Here is a 17,983-nt window from a genome sequence, read left to right as displayed (position 1 = left end):
ACAGTTCTATTACATTTTAATGAAATTAAATATAGAAGTAAATAATGGCTTAATACTTATAAACTATAATTAAAGAAGGAGCATACAGCCAAAACGCAAGTTATTCGTCACGATATTATGTATTTAAAATTATTATTATAATTTAAATTCATATTGTATGAATAAGTTAATGAAATTAATTGTTCATCCATTAATCATTAACATCATTATTTGTTTGTGTTTAGATGATGATATTATCTTGTATTAATTAGATGATCATACTATTAATTCAGTTATAATGATACAGCATGTAACATTAAAAACTAAGTAAATTTCCGTTACATAATTTATCAAGACGAAATATTCTTACTTACTACAAATATTAAAACAATCTGATCTCGCGATAATGATAATGTTTTTCTTATTTGTTTTGTGTTGGTCATAATGTAGTATATTGATGGGGTTAATTATCTACCATCTCTATCACTCTTACATATTGAACCTCAAAGCTATTTGAAAGCTATTTGAGAAGAAGTGGGGAAATTATCTGAAAGATATAATAACACTGACACTATATAACTGTTCAATAACTCTGGTGATACAGTGGTGCTACAGTGATCAAGTGATCGCATCAACATGAGGTTCTGCAGACTATTGTTTTTTGCACTTTTCTTAAAAGTTGCAAACAGCGACGTGACAAGCAAGACAAGTACGATAAACTATTAGATAAAATATTAGAATTTAAATAAAGAAACAGCACATTTTTTGTATATTTAATCTTAAAGATTTTGTATATACATATATCTTTTAAATATACAATCTGTTTATATATATATATATATATATATATATATATATATATATATCCAGCAAACGAGAATGGATTGAAATGAATTGGAATGGATTCAAATTTTTAGAAATATTGATTCACGAATGTTAAAATAAATGCTTTTCAATCCTGAATGCATTTTTATTCATTTATAGAATTACATGGAGCATATCTCTATGTCTTTCAATCCAAAAATAATATTAGCTTTTTCTGTGCATTGTGAATACTGTTCAATTCAAAATTTTGAATAAGAAATGCAGTTTTTCCATCCAATTGAATCCAATTAAAAAAAGTATTTGCTATTTAAAATACGCATTCAAATAGAAAAAAATGTCAATCCATTTTAATCCATTCTCGTTTGTTGGGTATATTATATATACATAAAACAAAAAATTATTAAATTATAACATAAAATAATGCTATAAAGTTTAATATAATGTTCATGCTGTTTATATTATCCTATATCGTTGCTATTTTTATTTATCTTGATAGCAACATAAATATCTTATTATTGTACATTCACATTACTAAAGACCATGGCATACAAAAAAAACGTAAGCAATAAGCGAATTGGCCAATCACAGTAGAGACTATAAGGTCATAGCATAAGGCCATCAACAATTTTTCTGACTGTTTATATCTTACTGTTTGAATTTTTTTGTGTGTTGTGATCCTAAGAGAGTCAGTACACATTTTTCATAGCAGTAATCGTAATACCGTTAAAAATTAGCTCAATTAGCTATTAGCTACGGAAAGTATACGACGTGTACGGACCCTCTAAAGAGACTCCCACACACATTTTTCGTAACTGTAAGGATCATTTATACTAGCTGTAATCTGTAAGAATTGACTATAATCACAATCGAATGAGTGGGAAATAATCGACTATTGGTCAATTCTTATAAATTACAGCTAAGTAATATAAATGATCTTTAAGAATAAACCAAAACAGTACAAAATTCTTCAAAAATCTTCAGCTCTAATTAACTAATTCTTGAAGATCATTTATACTAATCTGCTAATTTATATGTCATAATCTGTAAGAATTGACCAATCACAGTGAGAGGGGAAATCTATAATTGATTAATTCTTACAGATTATGACCAATTAAATGATGATCCTTTACGGTACGTTTCATGATTAATTATTTGCGCAACCTTGACACTTAATAGAATGTACTTCGATATAAAAAATATAAAAGATGTGAAGCTCTTTAGTTTCCGTTTAACATAAAATTTTGAGGTGTATAAAATATATTCTTATTTTAGAGAAACTTCAAAAAACAAAAAGAAATTATAATATCAAAGACAATAAATCTAATGCTTTCGCATCTATTAAGAAAAATTAAATAATCATCGAAGACATCGATCGAGAATTAAATAACAATTAGGATTGTACTGTTACTTATATATATATATAATTGGAAGATTTTTTAGCGATTGATGAGCAATGAAGTGTCCGATATAAATAATAAAGTTTGATTTCAAATAGGTTTTGAATAAAATGTTTATCGAGTTATACATGTTTAAATAACAATAGTTCTTGTTGCTTGAATCTCAGAATGTTTTGAGGTCTCATTTAATAAATTTTTATCGATAAATATGATAGCATTATTATTTTTGATCATAATTTCTCTTATGATCTCAAAGTTTTCACAAGCAATATACCACTCCGCTTAAATAGTTATTTAATATGATATATAATTTGTATGCACATGTTGGAACTTTTTCATGTTAGATGTTGAAAATAGCCAAAACGTCTTTTTTTGCTATCGTAAGATTATTTATCGGTTCATATAAAATAATTATTTAAAATAATAAAAAGTAATAAAGGCTGTGGTAGTCAACGCAGTTAATAATGCGATTATTTTATATTTATTTAGTTTATTTCGTAAACCTTGATGTGATTTCGATGCCCATTTTGACTCCCAGTCTTTATTACTTTTTATTATTTTAAATTTATGGAGTCCTTGCTTTCATTAAATTTATAATTATTTAAAACGGAATTGCATAAAATAATAGTACACATATTCGTATTAATTTATATATATATATATATATATATATATATATCTTGTATAATGTTTTGTTGCAAACTTTGAAAGATATTGATTTTATCTGTTTTTGCAGATGACATAATATCACATTTTACACATGAAATTAATAATTGGATAACAATAGATGAGAAATCTGAAGAATTTCAACAGTTAATCCATAATCTATCTCTTCCAACTAATCTGTTGCGTAAAGATTGGCGTAGTTTCGACGGTGAAAATAGCGAAAAGATTTGCATAATATGTAAGTCTGTCCTAAATACTTTTATAAACTATCGTAGACAGGGCATGTCAATGCAAGATATAAAGAATAAAATGATTAAAATTTGTACTCTACTGAAATTGCAATCTCCACAAGTCTGCGATGGTGTGATAACTATCAATTTGGTAAGTAAATTGAATTGTTATTACAAATAAAATTAAATTAAATTGAAAATTTTTTATTATAATATCAATATGCAAAAATTTCTTCATAGCAATATAATATCTTTAACATCAATTATTTTTAATATACTCAATATACTCAATATACTATCCCTGATAAAAAAAAAGATGATAGAAAACAACAGTAGGATTTCTATCTTATCGTATTTTATCGGGTTCTATAAGATTTATATAAGATTTTTATAAGATTCGATTCAAATTAATGAATTCACGAAGATTATATATTTGAGACGATAAGATTTTTAGAGTGTTTTTTATTATTAATTTTTCTTTTTATGGGTCTGAATATTTTATTTGCAGCCAACAATTTTGTATATCATAGATTCAAAGCCTAATTTAACGGCAGATACAATTTGCGGAGTTTTATTAGAATCACCGTTTTGTCCACTTAATAATAACGAGTTTAATTGGACAGTTAATATTGATGATGGTCCTCCAAAATATATTAAACCGGAAGAGAGCAATGAAACCATAAATATATTGCAAATAACAGATATTCATTACGATCCTAACTACGAACCTTATGGTAATGCATATTGCAATGAGCCAACTTGTTGCCGAAAAGGACAAAACGACACAAATACAAGCGGCAAGGTGGCAGGCTATTGGGGAGATTATCATTATTGCGACAGTCCGTGGCATAGCGTTCTTGACGTCCTAGATCACGTTATAGCTGAACATCAAGTACGCAAGAAATCTACATATTATTATTTATAATATGTATATTATAAATATTTATAATATCTATATTATTATTTATAATTCTTCAAAACCGCAAGTTATTTTAGAGAATATTAATTAATATATTAATTTATGTAGAATATTTCCTATGTTTACTTCACTGGTGACGTAATAGACCACGGTATTTGGGAGACTAGTATAGAGGGAAATATAGAAAGTCTAAACAAAACCTATTTTCAAATTTACGAAACGTTCAAAAATATTTCTGTATATCCTGTTCTGGGTAATCACGAGCCTCATCCTTTAAATCAGTAAGCTATCCAAAAAATGTTTTAATATAAATATATATATATATATATATATATATATATATATATACATATACGATTAATACGTACATACATATACTCCCGTATTTGATATTAATATATATAGTGTCGAACAATTCTTTTAGATTTGCACCTAGGATTATTACTAATAATGAGATAAGCACGCAATGGCTGTATGAACTAATGGCTGATTTATGGATTGATTTCGGGTGGTTACCGGAATCTACACGTCCTACTATTCTAGAAGGCGGATTTTATACGGTTTCGCCTAAAAAAGGATTTAGAATTATAGTTTTGAACAATAACGTGTGTTATTCTTACAACTGGTGAGCATATTAAATCAGTTTTTTAATTGACATACAAGTAGTTTATTTGTAGATTGCAATATCGTAATTAACGTTATCAATCTAAGATATTAGTCAATTAATATTGTGAATTATCTTATGCATCACAATATATTGTCGCGTTTATATAAAAGTATTTATTGACTGATATCTCTGAAAAAGCGAAAATATTACTAATAATAAGATAAGAGAGTCTACATAGTAGATCAATCAAATGAATTATGATATTGCAATCTACAAATAAAATAAAAATTATTTGCATAACAACCAGGGTTGTCACAGAAAATAAATTTTAAAATTTCCTGACTTTTCCTGGTTTTCCAGATGAAAATGGAAAATTTTCCAATATAAAATATATAAATTTTAACACATCTAAAGTCAAGAATTATAGGAAAAGCTAGTATATATTATTAAAAACAACGCAAAAAAAGTTAATAGCACACTAAAATTTTGGGTGCAAATTCAAGCAAAAAAAATAAATAAATAAATAAATTAGTATTGAAAAAAAGAATGCAGTTATGAAAAAGAGCGATCAAATAAAAATACTGAATAAAATATAAATTTTAATTATTTTATTAAAATCGTTTAAAGTGTTTTGAACGTATTTCTATAAACGTCAGATATAATATTAAAAAATTATAACGATTATCTAGAATAGTAGTAGTTTAAGGAAATTGTGAGCAAATTTCAAAATTCCAGACTTTTTTACATTTTTCCCGATTTTCCATGGCCAATTTCAATTTCTCTGACTTTTCTCAGTTTTCCAAGTCTGTGGCAACCCTGACAATACAAATGAAAGAATTAACATTTTTAAGATAATGAAAAAAAATTGATAAAAGAATGATTAATATATTGTGAAAAACGATACATTTGTCAATACATGGAAAAGTGTCATAATTCTGATAAATAATTCTGTTCGAATTTTGAAAACTTACGTAAAAAATAAGCAACAAGAGAAAAGTATCAAGATGCTTCGGAATTCGAACCGAGGCCTGGTTTTCTCCATATTGGTAGACTTCCATCCTGCCACAAGTACGCAATCCTAACGCTGATAACTCCTGTTTTGTTTCTTCTAAATTTCTTACACTTATGATGTAATTTTAAAGAATTATATTATAATTGAGTGTTTAGGTTTAGATAACAGTAACTTTTTGATAAAAATTTTTAGTTAACATAAGGTATAGATGGATGTGTGTGACTTGCAAGTGAAACTGTAAATAAAGTTACTTCTTAACTTTGTAAAAGGAAGTAAATTTTCTTCTATTGAAGGTATAACATGGATAAAATGAAGTTATGTATATTCACTACCCTAATTAGAACGTTCCAATTCGGAAAGAATTTTAAAAATACTCTATTAAAAAATTGCTATTTTCTATCAATGCAGCAATATAGTAATATACATAATTGATCTCTTCAATATTTGTTATGCTAACTCTTTTTACATTATCATATTACATTTATTTTAAATGCAGGAAGTATATAAATCAAATATTTTACTTTACGCGGTTTTGTATAGAATCATTTCTGCAGGTGGCAACTATATCAACCGCGAGATCCTGATGGTCAGTTACAATGGTTGGCGGATATGCTTTTGCAAGCTGAAATGGATAGAGAGTATGTGCACATATTAGCGCATCTTCCTCCTGGTAATACGGATTGTCAAACTACGTGGAAAAGAGAATACGTCAAAATTGTTAATAGATTTGCCCACATAATCAGAGCGCAATTCAACGGCCATACGCACAAAGATGAATTACAGCTGATTTATGGCAGTGATGATAATAGCAAGATTAGTAACGTCGCTTGGAACGGTGGTAGCGTAACTACTTACCAGAATGTAAATCCCAATTATAAGTTTTACACTATTGACAGCAAAAATTACGTAAGTATTACATTGTTCCGGTAAAATACACGTTTCGATAAAATGTACATTTACACGATGGGTTAAACTCTGTTATAGGAAGTCAAAGATTTCGAGAATTGGATATACAATTTGACTTTAGCGAATATTAACTCTGATCAGCGGCCATTATGGTATAAGTCATATTCGTTTAAAGAGGAATATGAACTTTCCGACTTGACGTACGATTCATTACAAGCTTGGTTGTTTAAATTACTGAATGACGAGAAGCTGCTAAATCGTTACTACAGGTAATGTATAGAGAATTGTTGTGTCTGCCCAGTGTTCTATCTCATCTAACAATAATTGATTCAGGAACTATTTTAAACAAGCTGAACCATCACTGACGAAGGAATGCGATGCAAAATGCATGAGAGTTTTCATATGCGACGTAATTGTGAATCTGGGAGATCACAAAATTAAATGTGATAATTAATAGTCTTGAATTTACATTTGATCAAATTTAACCTAATGGGTTAATATAAAATATTTTAAGTGAAAAACATTTTAATTTAAAGACCAAATTTAACCTGATGGATTATTAATGTAAAATGTTTTAAGTGAAAAGCATTTTAATTTAGAGAAAATACTTTACGAAAAAGTTATTATATTATTATATTTATTACTATATTTTTATAATAACTCTTCATAATAACATTATGTATTTACAAAAACATAATATTTCATTAATTTCGTCTGTTAATTGTAATTAATATTGATGCTTACATAAACTTTTTATGTCTATTAATTGTAAAATAGGTTTTCTTAAAATTTCATCATTTGGTAAACTGTCAAACAAACAAATCTGAAAAGCGAACAAAAAAGAAATTACTTTTCACATAATGTATAATTATAAAAATTGTATATAGTTAACTTTAGCAAGTTATCTTATGCCGATATCATGGAATAAAATACAAAATATAGTTATGCATTATTTCCTAAAGCTTTACCTGTTTCCTAACATAAATTAGAAGTGTTTCAATGTGTTCCGGATTATTGCATTCCAACTGAAAGAATCTTCTCCATAATGCTCCTGCTAATACTTTGTCATCAGATTGTATGCCCTCGTCGTAACCTATTATAGCAGCATTGAATTGATGTGATATTTCTTGTAATTGTTTATTTTTGAGTTTGGTTTTGATTAGCTGCAATAATATAACAATTATAAGCGTATAAGTATATATACATTGTATAAGGTATTCGGAAAATCGCAAATCGAAATATCACATCATGAAAGTTTTGGAAAAATTAAGTAAAAAAGTTATATGTATATTTTTATTGCAAGCAATAGATTTTAATATAGGAAGGTTTAATTGTAGCCACAGACGTAGACGGTCATCTATCCATGAATTGTGCATACAATAGTATTAATAAAATTTTAAACATTAGAGAATTAATGTAAAAAAAGTTCAATGATTTTATAATTAGAAACTTTATAATAATAAGAGTCACACCATAGTCAGTTTTTTAATTCTCGCTAGGTTTTGTCAATTCCTATTCATATTTGAATCACACTAAGCTGTCATAAATATTATATTACAGTAACATAAATATGAAATGAGCCTTAAATGAAGAATTGTTGTAAAACAGTGCTGCACATCCACCCATTTTCAAAATTTTTATGTATACTTTTTGTAACAAATATCTAGTAGTAGTCGTAAACATGCGTGAACAGTCGTTTCGGCAGTTAAAGAAAGTTAGATAAAGGTTAAAGACATAGAAATAATGTAAATATATATCCTTCTCTCTCGCAAGATTTTGAAAAATGTCTTACAGTGTGACTTTTATTATGTAACTTATATGTGAATAAAAAAATTAAATTTACCTAATAATCTATATTGTAAGTATTATCAAAATAATCTCATTTTAAGAAAAATTAAGACATTCTTATCTCAAAAATAATTTTTTTCAAAATTAACTCTTTTTAAAACTTAAGTTAATTCAATCTTAACTTTTATTAAGTTAATTTTTTATTTCTTCAACTTTTAAATAATTTTATTAATTTTGTAAGCCATTAATTTTAATTTAATTTAGTTTAAAAAAAAACGTTAACTTATCCAATACTGTTTAAATGTAATTTAGATTCAATTTCAAGTAAATTTTCATGGAAAGGGAGCTTATAAAACTAAATATGCATTAAAATAAAATATTATGTTTTCTCTGAGGAAGGCTCAAAAGTGAGCCGAAACACGTAAGCGCGTTTTAGTGAATAAAGAAGTTTCACACTTCATAAATATATTATTTGCGCGACGTCTTCTGCGCTTGACTCCTACTGCCCTTATTCTTTCCAGTGCTTTGATTTATAAGGAGTCTTGATTAGTTTGATTTGTTATACGAAAATAAAATATGTTTTTAAACATAATTATATCTGGTTAGTTTATTATAGTATACCTATATTCAATAAATATTTATAAATACATTCCTTTTATGTTTTTAATTATTATAAAAAATTAATTTTTCCTATACAATCCCAATAAAATCTCCTAGGAGGCGAATAATAATGCCAATCATGGTATCTATATATATATATCTCGAGAGGGATACAAGATGATACTATTGGTTTGACCTTGAGTAGCGTTGTCAAAGTGAGGGCAAGGTCACTTTAAATTTTTTAAATAGGATCACCCATTTTTCATTACATATTCTTGTAGTTTACCTCGAGAGCTTTCCAAAATACTATAAGTTCATTTTCATTAAGTACTTCTCGAATTATAAGGCTTGCAAATTATAGCATCGCCGGTATTAACATTATTCAAGGTGTCTGACCAACAGCTAAAACCTATTGAATGTTGTGACTTGGATAACATTCGTCGAGATCAAAGTCATTGGAGGTTGTTCTTATTTTCATTTTTGCACTAAAAATTCATTTGTATGTAAAAATGAAAATAAGAAGTACAATCTTCAATGATCTTAATCTTGACAAATGTTATCTAGGTCATGATCCTGAACAACATTCAAGAGATTTCAGCCATCGGTCGGACACCTTGGATAATGCAAAGTATTTAATAAAAAAATATTTTATTATAGTATTTTGAAAAGATCTCGAAGTAAGCTACAAGAATATATAATGAAAAATGGAAGGTTCCATTAAAAAAATTCGAAGTGACCTTGCCCTGACCTTGACAATGTCATCCAAGGTCAAATCAATATCATCTGTTCCCCTCGAAGTCACAAAACTTTTGTCTGAAACATTTTTCTCTAAAATGTACTATTCAAGAGAAATTTGAGGTCATCATTAAAAATGGGATACTATGTACAGGGTTGGCCATATTCGACGAAAAGACCTTGAACCCTATTAAATGATTTTTAAAATGAACAGCAAAAAATGTGTTTTTTTCCCATGATTGAAAAAAAAAACATCTTTCCGTCGAATATGGCCAACTCTGTATATATATGACAATTTATTAAAAGTACAATCACAATGCTACTTACACCGAGATTTTCTATCCTGGCTTGTGTGTCCTGCCACATTGCTGCTACTGCAAAATTCCTGATAGCTTTTCCATCCTTCTCGTTTGCCATGTAACGAATCATTATCATCCAGACATGAAGCTCTGTCACCAGAAACCAAGCGAAGAACGTATCTGGCATGTTAAAATCTACAAAGAACGTATTTAAAATATATGCAAGAGTTAGAATTACAATACTTATAATAGAGAACTTACGTTTAAAGAAGAAAGGGTAATCTACTTGACCAATTACATGTTCGTATATCTCATAACCTATATCCATATTTCTCTGTAATAATATTCAATTAACATTACCATCGATAACTTTGAACGTATGGATATAAAAAGTCACAGAATGCTTTTACAGATTGTAAAGATACAACAATTTCGAAAACTCTCATTTTATCACTCAATTGAATGACAATGAAAAATTTTTAATTACATATTTCTGGACGTCTAGAATACCGATTTTTTTCAATATTCTTGTAAAAAATCCTCCTGTCTTTGGTTGTAAAGTTTCCGTAGACCTACGGTGCTCAGATACTGTGTGGACATCTCTAGACATTGATGGCTTCGAAATTGCAGATAACAGCCTGATGATACCAAGATCCCTATATATATGTGTTACCTTTTGGTTCAGTAATAACGCATTCTGAAACGCGTGAAAGTGCTTGTTAATGAAATCACAGTATGCGATTATAGCTTCAAGAGAATGATTCTGATCCATGTCTACCATTGTAGATTGACTTTAATCTCGGCTAATAAAAATTAACGAATACAGTGCAATGTACCAGGTACGATGTCAATTCAGTATTGACTCAATGTACTAATAATAAATTACGATCCATTAAAATTGTATCAAACGTTTCAGTTTATATTAAATTCTCCATAATTCTGGATAAAACTTGTACGAATATATATGTAGATATATATATTATTGAGTGAATGCTTCAATAATAGTTATAAACTATAAACAGAAATTGTGTTTAATACATTTTTTTCTTTTCCTTTTATAAGAATTAGAAAAAGATAACGAGATAAATCAAGATTCAAATCTTAACATTGAATACATTAAAACATAAAAATAGATACGTTAGAAATAGACATTAGAAGACATTTGGAGGTTATGTTGACGGTTCGGTAAGGGTAGCGCATAACTTTTTTTTTAGGACGGAACGCGAAAAGCGAAAACTTTTTATATGGTGCGACGTATGTAGATACACACACACATACATAATATTGTTCAATTTTCCTGTTTTCGCTCTAGAGAAAAGTTACACGATCGCTATTCAAATGATGGGTACCTTCGATGAGGGAAACAACCGAGCGCATCGTGCGACGAACATGTTGCCGCAAATAAATCTTTTCAAACGTTTTCGGAACGTGGAAGCGAAAGACAGCGGCGGCTTCTTCTTCTTGTTCGGGGTAAAGGACGCTTGCCGGGCTTAAAGGCTCGCCAATGAATTGACAATTCCAGTCAAGGAAGTGACATGCACAGAAATATAAAAGGTTCATCGAACGGCGAGCGAACGAACTCTCTTGTAATGATACATAGCAGAGAGAAACCTGAGAGAAGACATGACGGCCCAAAACTAGAGCACTATAATATAAGTTACATAACTATAATATTCGCATCCACCATTTTTAGTCCTTTCCCCACTCTTTGTTCTCTCTTCAATCTTTTTTAGCGGAGTGGAGAGAGAAAGCAAGGGATTTAGGAAAGGAACAAGAGAGTGAGAAAAGGACTAAAAATGGCGAATGGGAATACTCATATTATAGTGCCATATCAAAACCTGTAATCGCAAAATGCTGCCGCGCACTACCGCCCTCTAAAGAAGTGGATGTACACAACAATATCCACCTTTTTGCGGTGCTCCTGATGAAAATGGATAGTTGAAATCGCTAAAGTCGGTTCTACATTCGACGCAAGCCGATCATAAGTTTGTTGCGACAGCCAATCTGAAACTTGCATTTTGAAATAAACGCTTCATATTCGATCGGCTTGCAACTAATGTAGAACCGGCTTAAAATAACTAAAATCTATTAAGACTTTAAGCAAGACTTAAAACTCTTTCCGTCTCGTTTTAAAGCGAAAGAGAGATAGAGACAGAGAGGGAGAGTTTTAAACCTTGCTTAAAGTCAAAGTAATGTTGGTGCAATCGGGTCTAAATTAATAAAGATTTCAACGATTTCAGCGATTTATTTGCAAAAAGATAGATATTGTTGTGTAGTTAACATTCACTTCTTCAGAGAGCGGCAGCATTTTGCGGTTACTGGTTTTGGGCCGTCATGACTCATGTCTTCTCTCAGGTTTTTTTCTGATATTAGGGCATATTAGTGATACGATAGTGATGCCGTTTTCTGAAAAATGAATCGATTCTTGATTTTGATTTTCATAATTGATTCAAGAGGGAAGAATGAGTCGATTCTAAAGAATCAATTCTATAACTTCTAACAGCACAAAGTCGACTTTGAACCGACTTCTGAGTCGACTGTGGGTCCGTTCCGATATTCATTGTCAGTGCTGAAACTATACAGTAACTATACGTGTGCTATAGATTTTCAGTATTGGCAGTGAATATCGGAATGCACTCTATAGCTGCTAGACGTCTAGAAAATGGACGTCCCTAAGTCCCTAACTTTAGGCGTAAAGACGTTTGTAAGTCATACAATGTCACAATATCCCATTTGTAAGACTTTCAAGTCGACTTTAGTCAGTCATCATACAGACATTCTAGAATCAGTGCGCACTTTGCAATGGCGGAAATATATTTAAATCGAAAATATAATAAGTTAATTTTGTTTTTTTTGGCGTTTTCCCATTGCACTAATGTTTTCATAAGAGTAACAAGTATATAATCATCGCAAAGAACATCTTAATCATGTTATTTTCAAATTATTTCCATTAATGTATCATGAACATTTTCATATTTATTTCAATAATTGACTAATCAATATAATTAATTTATTAGTCATTTATTAGTTATTATCAAATCAGTGCCAGCTTTCCAATTAGATGCTTATTTGCAGCAATAATATTAAATTGATTGTCAAATTGATATTATTACTCCAGCTTTAGTGTAGGACTGTATTTCAAAACCGACAAATAATCGCCCAGTTAGCTTGAATAGAAAATTTTATAAATAATAATATTTACAAGAAATATTATTGGATACGAAGATCCGCGTCGACCGAATATGGCATTCCTCATTTCTATGTATTTAATATTATTGTATCCATTATATATTTTTTTATTATAACTTCCCACACAGTATTAAATGTCACCAGAATGTTGTGAAAATATTTCAAATGTTTTTTATAAAATTATATTTTAAGAATGCGTTGATTTATAATTATATTTATGATCGCTGAATTTTAATGTTAAATTTATGTAAATTCTGTGTTTTATTGTAATTGATATTTGTAAATTTACTGAAGATGGCCAGATTGTGGCCATGATGACCGAAATGTCTAAATAATTACATATTAAATATTACAAAGAATATTTTGTGCTGTGATTTTATACTCTTCTTTTTGTTAATTATATTTCATTTGAAGCACTTCTGCAAATATCTAGAGACATTGCATGTAGAATATTTCATAAAATATGATTCTTTAAAATGTTTGTCTAAATACGATTTAGTTTATTTAAATATGATGTTGATCTAAAATATGATTTTTATAGAATAATTCATTTGAAACATTCTAGAGACATTTTATTTGAAATATTACATTACAATATTTCCTTAATATTTTGGAGAGGTTTTGCTTCCAATTTCTTTCATGAATGTTTCATATGAAATATTCTGGCAACCTCTCTTCAAAATAGTACGTTGGGTTTTATTATTATTATTATTATTAATATAGTTTCTGCGATAACATTATATTTGAAATATTCTAGAGAATGTATTTGTATATGTATATATATGAAGTTTTTTTGATCATAACTTTATTTAGCTTACGCAGCTGATATATATATATATATATATATATATATATATATATATATTTATGAACGACCGTTCAGAGATTTGAAGCGAAACGTCTCCAGAATATTAAAAAAATATTGCAAACGTAATATTTCAAACAGAACGTCTCTAGAATATTTCAAATAAAATATTCTATATATCTCTAGATGTTTGTAAAAATATTTCGAATAAAATATTCTGTAAAAAAAGACATTGAAATATTCTGACGACATTCTATTGACATTCTGGTGACATTCTGTGCTGCGTATTATTGTATAGAGTCATCTAAAAAGTATCCGCGGTACTTTGTCACTAGATATATGACCATCAACAGACATCTAGTGACAAAAAACCGCGGATACCTTTTAGATGACCCAATATTACAGAATGTTCCAGAAATTACTGAATGTCTCCAGAATATTACCAGATGCGGACATATAGACATTCTATTCCATTACCAGAATTTTTTTTGAGATCACCAGAATATTTCAGATTTCAAATGTAATATTCTGGTCACATTTTGGTGACATTCAGTGCCGTGTGGATTGTACAGTGCAGCGTCCCGACTTATCGAAAATAAGAAAATGCAGTACTAAAAAGTTGATACAAAATTCTGAAAAAATTCTCAAAGTTCTATGAGAAGAAAATTAATGATTTTTTTCTATTGCAGTTTTTCTGTAAAGTTGATAGGATTTGAGTAAAAAATAAATGTCGATAAGTCGAACTGCTACTATGATCCAGCGAATAAATGCATTGCAGTGTACCGTCTAATTATGGTCAAACGTAGTCCGCAGATGAGTAAAATATAATATCATTCCCGACTCGTGTAGCCGCGATCGTGATTCGACAGTTAAAAAATTTCAAATTTTCGCGCTATGCGTGATTCGGGGCTTATATCTGGACGAAGCGCGCACGCGCGCAGAATGGGCTGCACCTGTTCTCTTTTCAACGCATTTGTATTTCCAAAAATCTCAACAGAAACCAGAAACGTAAAAAGCTAGAACCCTCATTGTCGCCGCGCGTAATTGTATGTACTCATCGAGCGATTACGATCTACGCAACACGCAGAACGGCGCGATGAAATTAGAAGTCACCTCGGTAAATGCGCGAAAAATGGCCCGTTGTCAGTGCCGTCAGTTGTGACTACGTCACTCGTGACTCACGTGACTCGGTGAGACCGCGCTGCTGATCAGCGCTGATGCACATTGCGCAGGCGGCGCGGCGGTACTGGGAACCTGGAACTGGCGGTAAGCAGCGCAGGTGGTCTGCGATTGGTCGCGTCTCTCGTCGCCCGCGTTCCGTCCAAACCGAACCGCCTCAACCAGCCTCAACCGCCCGCTCTGAGCTCTCTCACGACTCTCACAGCCACAGCAGTCAACAGCAGTCACAGCACTCGGCAGATGCGCGGCAAACGACGCCGAGTAAGCAGCTTCTTTTCTCGCGATTGTTCCGGCGGAACGGTGTCCCCAGTGCGACGCTGTTACGAATGACGTGCGGCGGAGACGCGGCCGTGGATCCCTGACGAGCGCGACGGGCCGTCGTCGTCGTCGGAACGCCGGTGCTTCTATCTCGCCCTTGGTGTTTAACTCTGTGCTCCAGCAGAAAGAGAAGGAGAGAGAGAGAGAGGGGGGAGGGAGACGGAGAAGAATCGGATCGGGTGCGACCTTGCCCTCGACCAGCTGCCGGAGAGCCCAGCATCACGAACGTAAGTGTCTGTGAAAGATAGATAGACAGATATCTTTATTTAGATGAGAGAAGAAAGAGGAGCATCTGAAAAAAGAATCAAAATCTGAAGGGAAAGGGAAAGGGGGAGGGGGAGGGAAAGGGGAAAGAGAAAGAGAAAGAGAAGGATGATAATCTCTCGAGTTTTCCCACGCGCGGGCGGAGGATGCGCTTCTGCACCGCTTCCGAGCTCGACACTTTTTTTCTTCCCCTCCCTTTCCTCCCTTTCCTCCCTTAGATGGACCTAAACTTCATTAGACATCATCCCATCATCCCAGAGGATTCCATTAGGACGTCTTGCGTCCTAAAGATATTTTCAGGATGTATTCCTCGAACGAAGTGCTGTATATGGACTCGTCGACGATGAGTCGGATTACGATGTCGGTGTCGCGCGTCGTTATTCTCATAATCTCATCTGGAGACGCGCGTCGCGGGTCGTCGGGGAGTCTTGAAGTATGTCTGTCTGTCAGCCGTTAGAATCGCGAGATGTAGTCTCGCGCATCTCGACGCGACCTTCCTGTTCTCTCTCTTTTTCTCTCTCGCGATCTCGGAAAGTCCCGATGGGTCCCATGAAATAGAAAGTGGAGAAAACCAACGAGTTACGAAACTATAAGTCTGTCGCCTACCTGACTCCCGATGTCCCGATGTCCCAGGTGGAACACAGAAGTCATTATGATATCGTAAGGATATCATTATGACACAGATAAGATCATATTTGTCATTTATAAGTTCACTTGATACATGCGATAGTTTACGATATAAAATGTGAAAAACATTACTTTTATTAAAATCACAGTCCCCTGGATATCTTCTTGTTAGTCTCCTACCGAATAGTTTTTACAAAAATACCAATAAATCATATATATTTATTATATGCCCTAGAGATATAATCACTATCGAATAACTTCAGTTTTTTCCGAATCACCCTGGTCGAGAAGAGACTCGATCGCGTTGAAAGCGTCTAAAGTCTAAACGCTCGCCTCCTCCCTAAATTGTCCGCTCGAGACAAACCGAGATCACCGGAACGAGCTGTTCCGATTCCGAGAAACGGAATCTCTCGTTGCCGTGAAGGTCGCGGCAACGAATCGGCGACACGAGTAAGCGTTACTCCGTGAGACCTCCCCCTTCGAAATTGATACTTCCGCGCAATCACGACTCCTCGAGCGAGTGCTGCTGGTACGCAATTAATGCCTCGCACCACTTGTTGCTGCTTTTACTACCTGATATGTCAACGGCGGTTACGAGTGCGGATATGAGTGCGGACCTGATTCTTCGACCTGGAGACGCGCGACGTCGTCAAAGGCGCTCGCGCCTCACCCTCGTAATCCGATAATCGGCGTATCCGAGCCTCTTTATTCGAGGCTCGGAAGTTAGTTTTTTTTTCTCGCGAAGGAAAAAAAGGATGGAGTATTGCTCAAGCACTACGGCGAAGTTACCCGCGCGAGAACCGATTGACAGATACAGATAGGCTTGCTTACGTTGTGGTGAAATAATTCTCTGAAATATCTCGCTACGTGGTCGCGCGAATCCATTTCGGCGGACGTGCAAGTAATGATGCAAGTAACGAAAGGAAATAATAACGGTAGTATGTGTAGTGAGACTCGAATTGTTCTTTTGTGTGTAAGTTTTTATAATAAATATTCATAATGAGTTGCGCAATGTGCGTTCAGCATCTCAGGTGAAACACACAGTGTCATGATGATACCATAGGACGTCATCGCGTGACTTTATTTGTCATTTGTATATATAAGTGAATTCCCTTGTACGTGACAAATAAGGTCATGATGACGTTTTTATACCATTATGACTTCTATGTTTTAAATACTCGTATATTTTCCGCAATGACGATATTTACAGACAATTTTATGTATTTCTAAGCTGACTGAACCTCGACAAGCTGAGTAACCCTCGAGATTAGTCTTGTTGATTATCGTTAAATTGCAACACGATGGCAAGCGATTGTCGCTTCCTTCTGTACGGAGTGTGCGATGAGTTATCGAATGCTCGAGAGCAGAGTGAGAAAAATTATTATATGCGCTTCGTAAAGTTTTCGCGATAAAATGATTTTGTAGAAACGTTCACGATTGATTCTCTGCAATGAGATAATTGCTCAATCTTGAGCAAGTAAGCCGTCAAGGATGCGGTTATTCCATTTGACGCTCACAGCGTTCTTGGAATCATTTCATCCTTGTTTGCAGATGAAACAAATGAAATTAAACAAGAACAAATGACGCTCGCAAAAATTGTGAGTGTCAAACAAACACCATATATCTATATAGACATCC

The 17,983-nt window shown here is 32.1% G+C and overlaps 3 protein-coding genes across 11 annotated transcripts in view; 2 read left to right on the top strand and 1 right to left on the bottom strand.

The window, feature by feature from the left end:
* Positions 1-417: 417 nt before the first annotated feature.
* On the top strand, positions 418-7,482 carry LOC105146683 (sphingomyelin phosphodiesterase 1). Its single transcript, XM_087413496.1, has 8 exons — positions 418-688; positions 2,938-3,248; positions 3,606-3,989; positions 4,125-4,297; positions 4,441-4,641; positions 6,190-6,541; positions 6,620-6,810; positions 6,875-7,482. Exons 1-8 carry the CDS (start codon positions 616-618, stop codon positions 6,993-6,995), a joined length of 1,806 nt encoding a protein of 601 aa, XP_087269622.1. The 5' UTR covers positions 418-615; the 3' UTR covers positions 6,996-7,482.
* Uqcc1 (Ubiquinol-cytochrome c reductase complex assembly factor 1) lies at positions 7,162-16,369 on the bottom strand. Its single transcript, XM_011057165.2, has 7 exons — positions 16,325-16,369; positions 15,140-15,655; positions 10,451-10,660; positions 10,225-10,297; positions 9,992-10,158; positions 7,510-7,704; positions 7,162-7,364 (listed from the first exon to the last, which is right to left on the bottom strand). The coding sequence occupies exons 1-7, from the start codon at positions 16,367-16,369 to the stop codon at positions 7,269-7,271; spliced, it is 1,302 nt and encodes a 433-aa protein (XP_011055467.2). The 3' UTR covers positions 7,162-7,268.
* Positions 15,541-17,983, top strand: part of Tsp66E (Tetraspanin 66E) — a 51,149-nt gene continuing 48,706 nt past the window's right edge. For all 9 annotated transcript variants that reach the window (XM_087413509.1, XM_011057095.2, XM_087413508.1 and 6 more), the window contains exon 1: positions 15,541-15,681. The gene's annotated coding sequence lies outside the window, so the exon portion shown is untranslated. The remainder of the gene's footprint in view (positions 15,682-17,983) is intronic.

Source organism: Acromyrmex echinatior, chromosome 14 (genome assembly GCF_024713525.1).
Source record: "Acromyrmex echinatior isolate Ae372 chromosome 14, ASM2471352v2, whole genome shotgun sequence".
In the NCBI taxonomy this organism is placed as follows: Eukaryota; Metazoa; Arthropoda; class Insecta; order Hymenoptera; family Formicidae; genus Acromyrmex; species Acromyrmex echinatior.
Note: the sequence above shows the minus strand (reverse complement) of the source record. Positions and strands in the feature narration are given on the sequence as shown.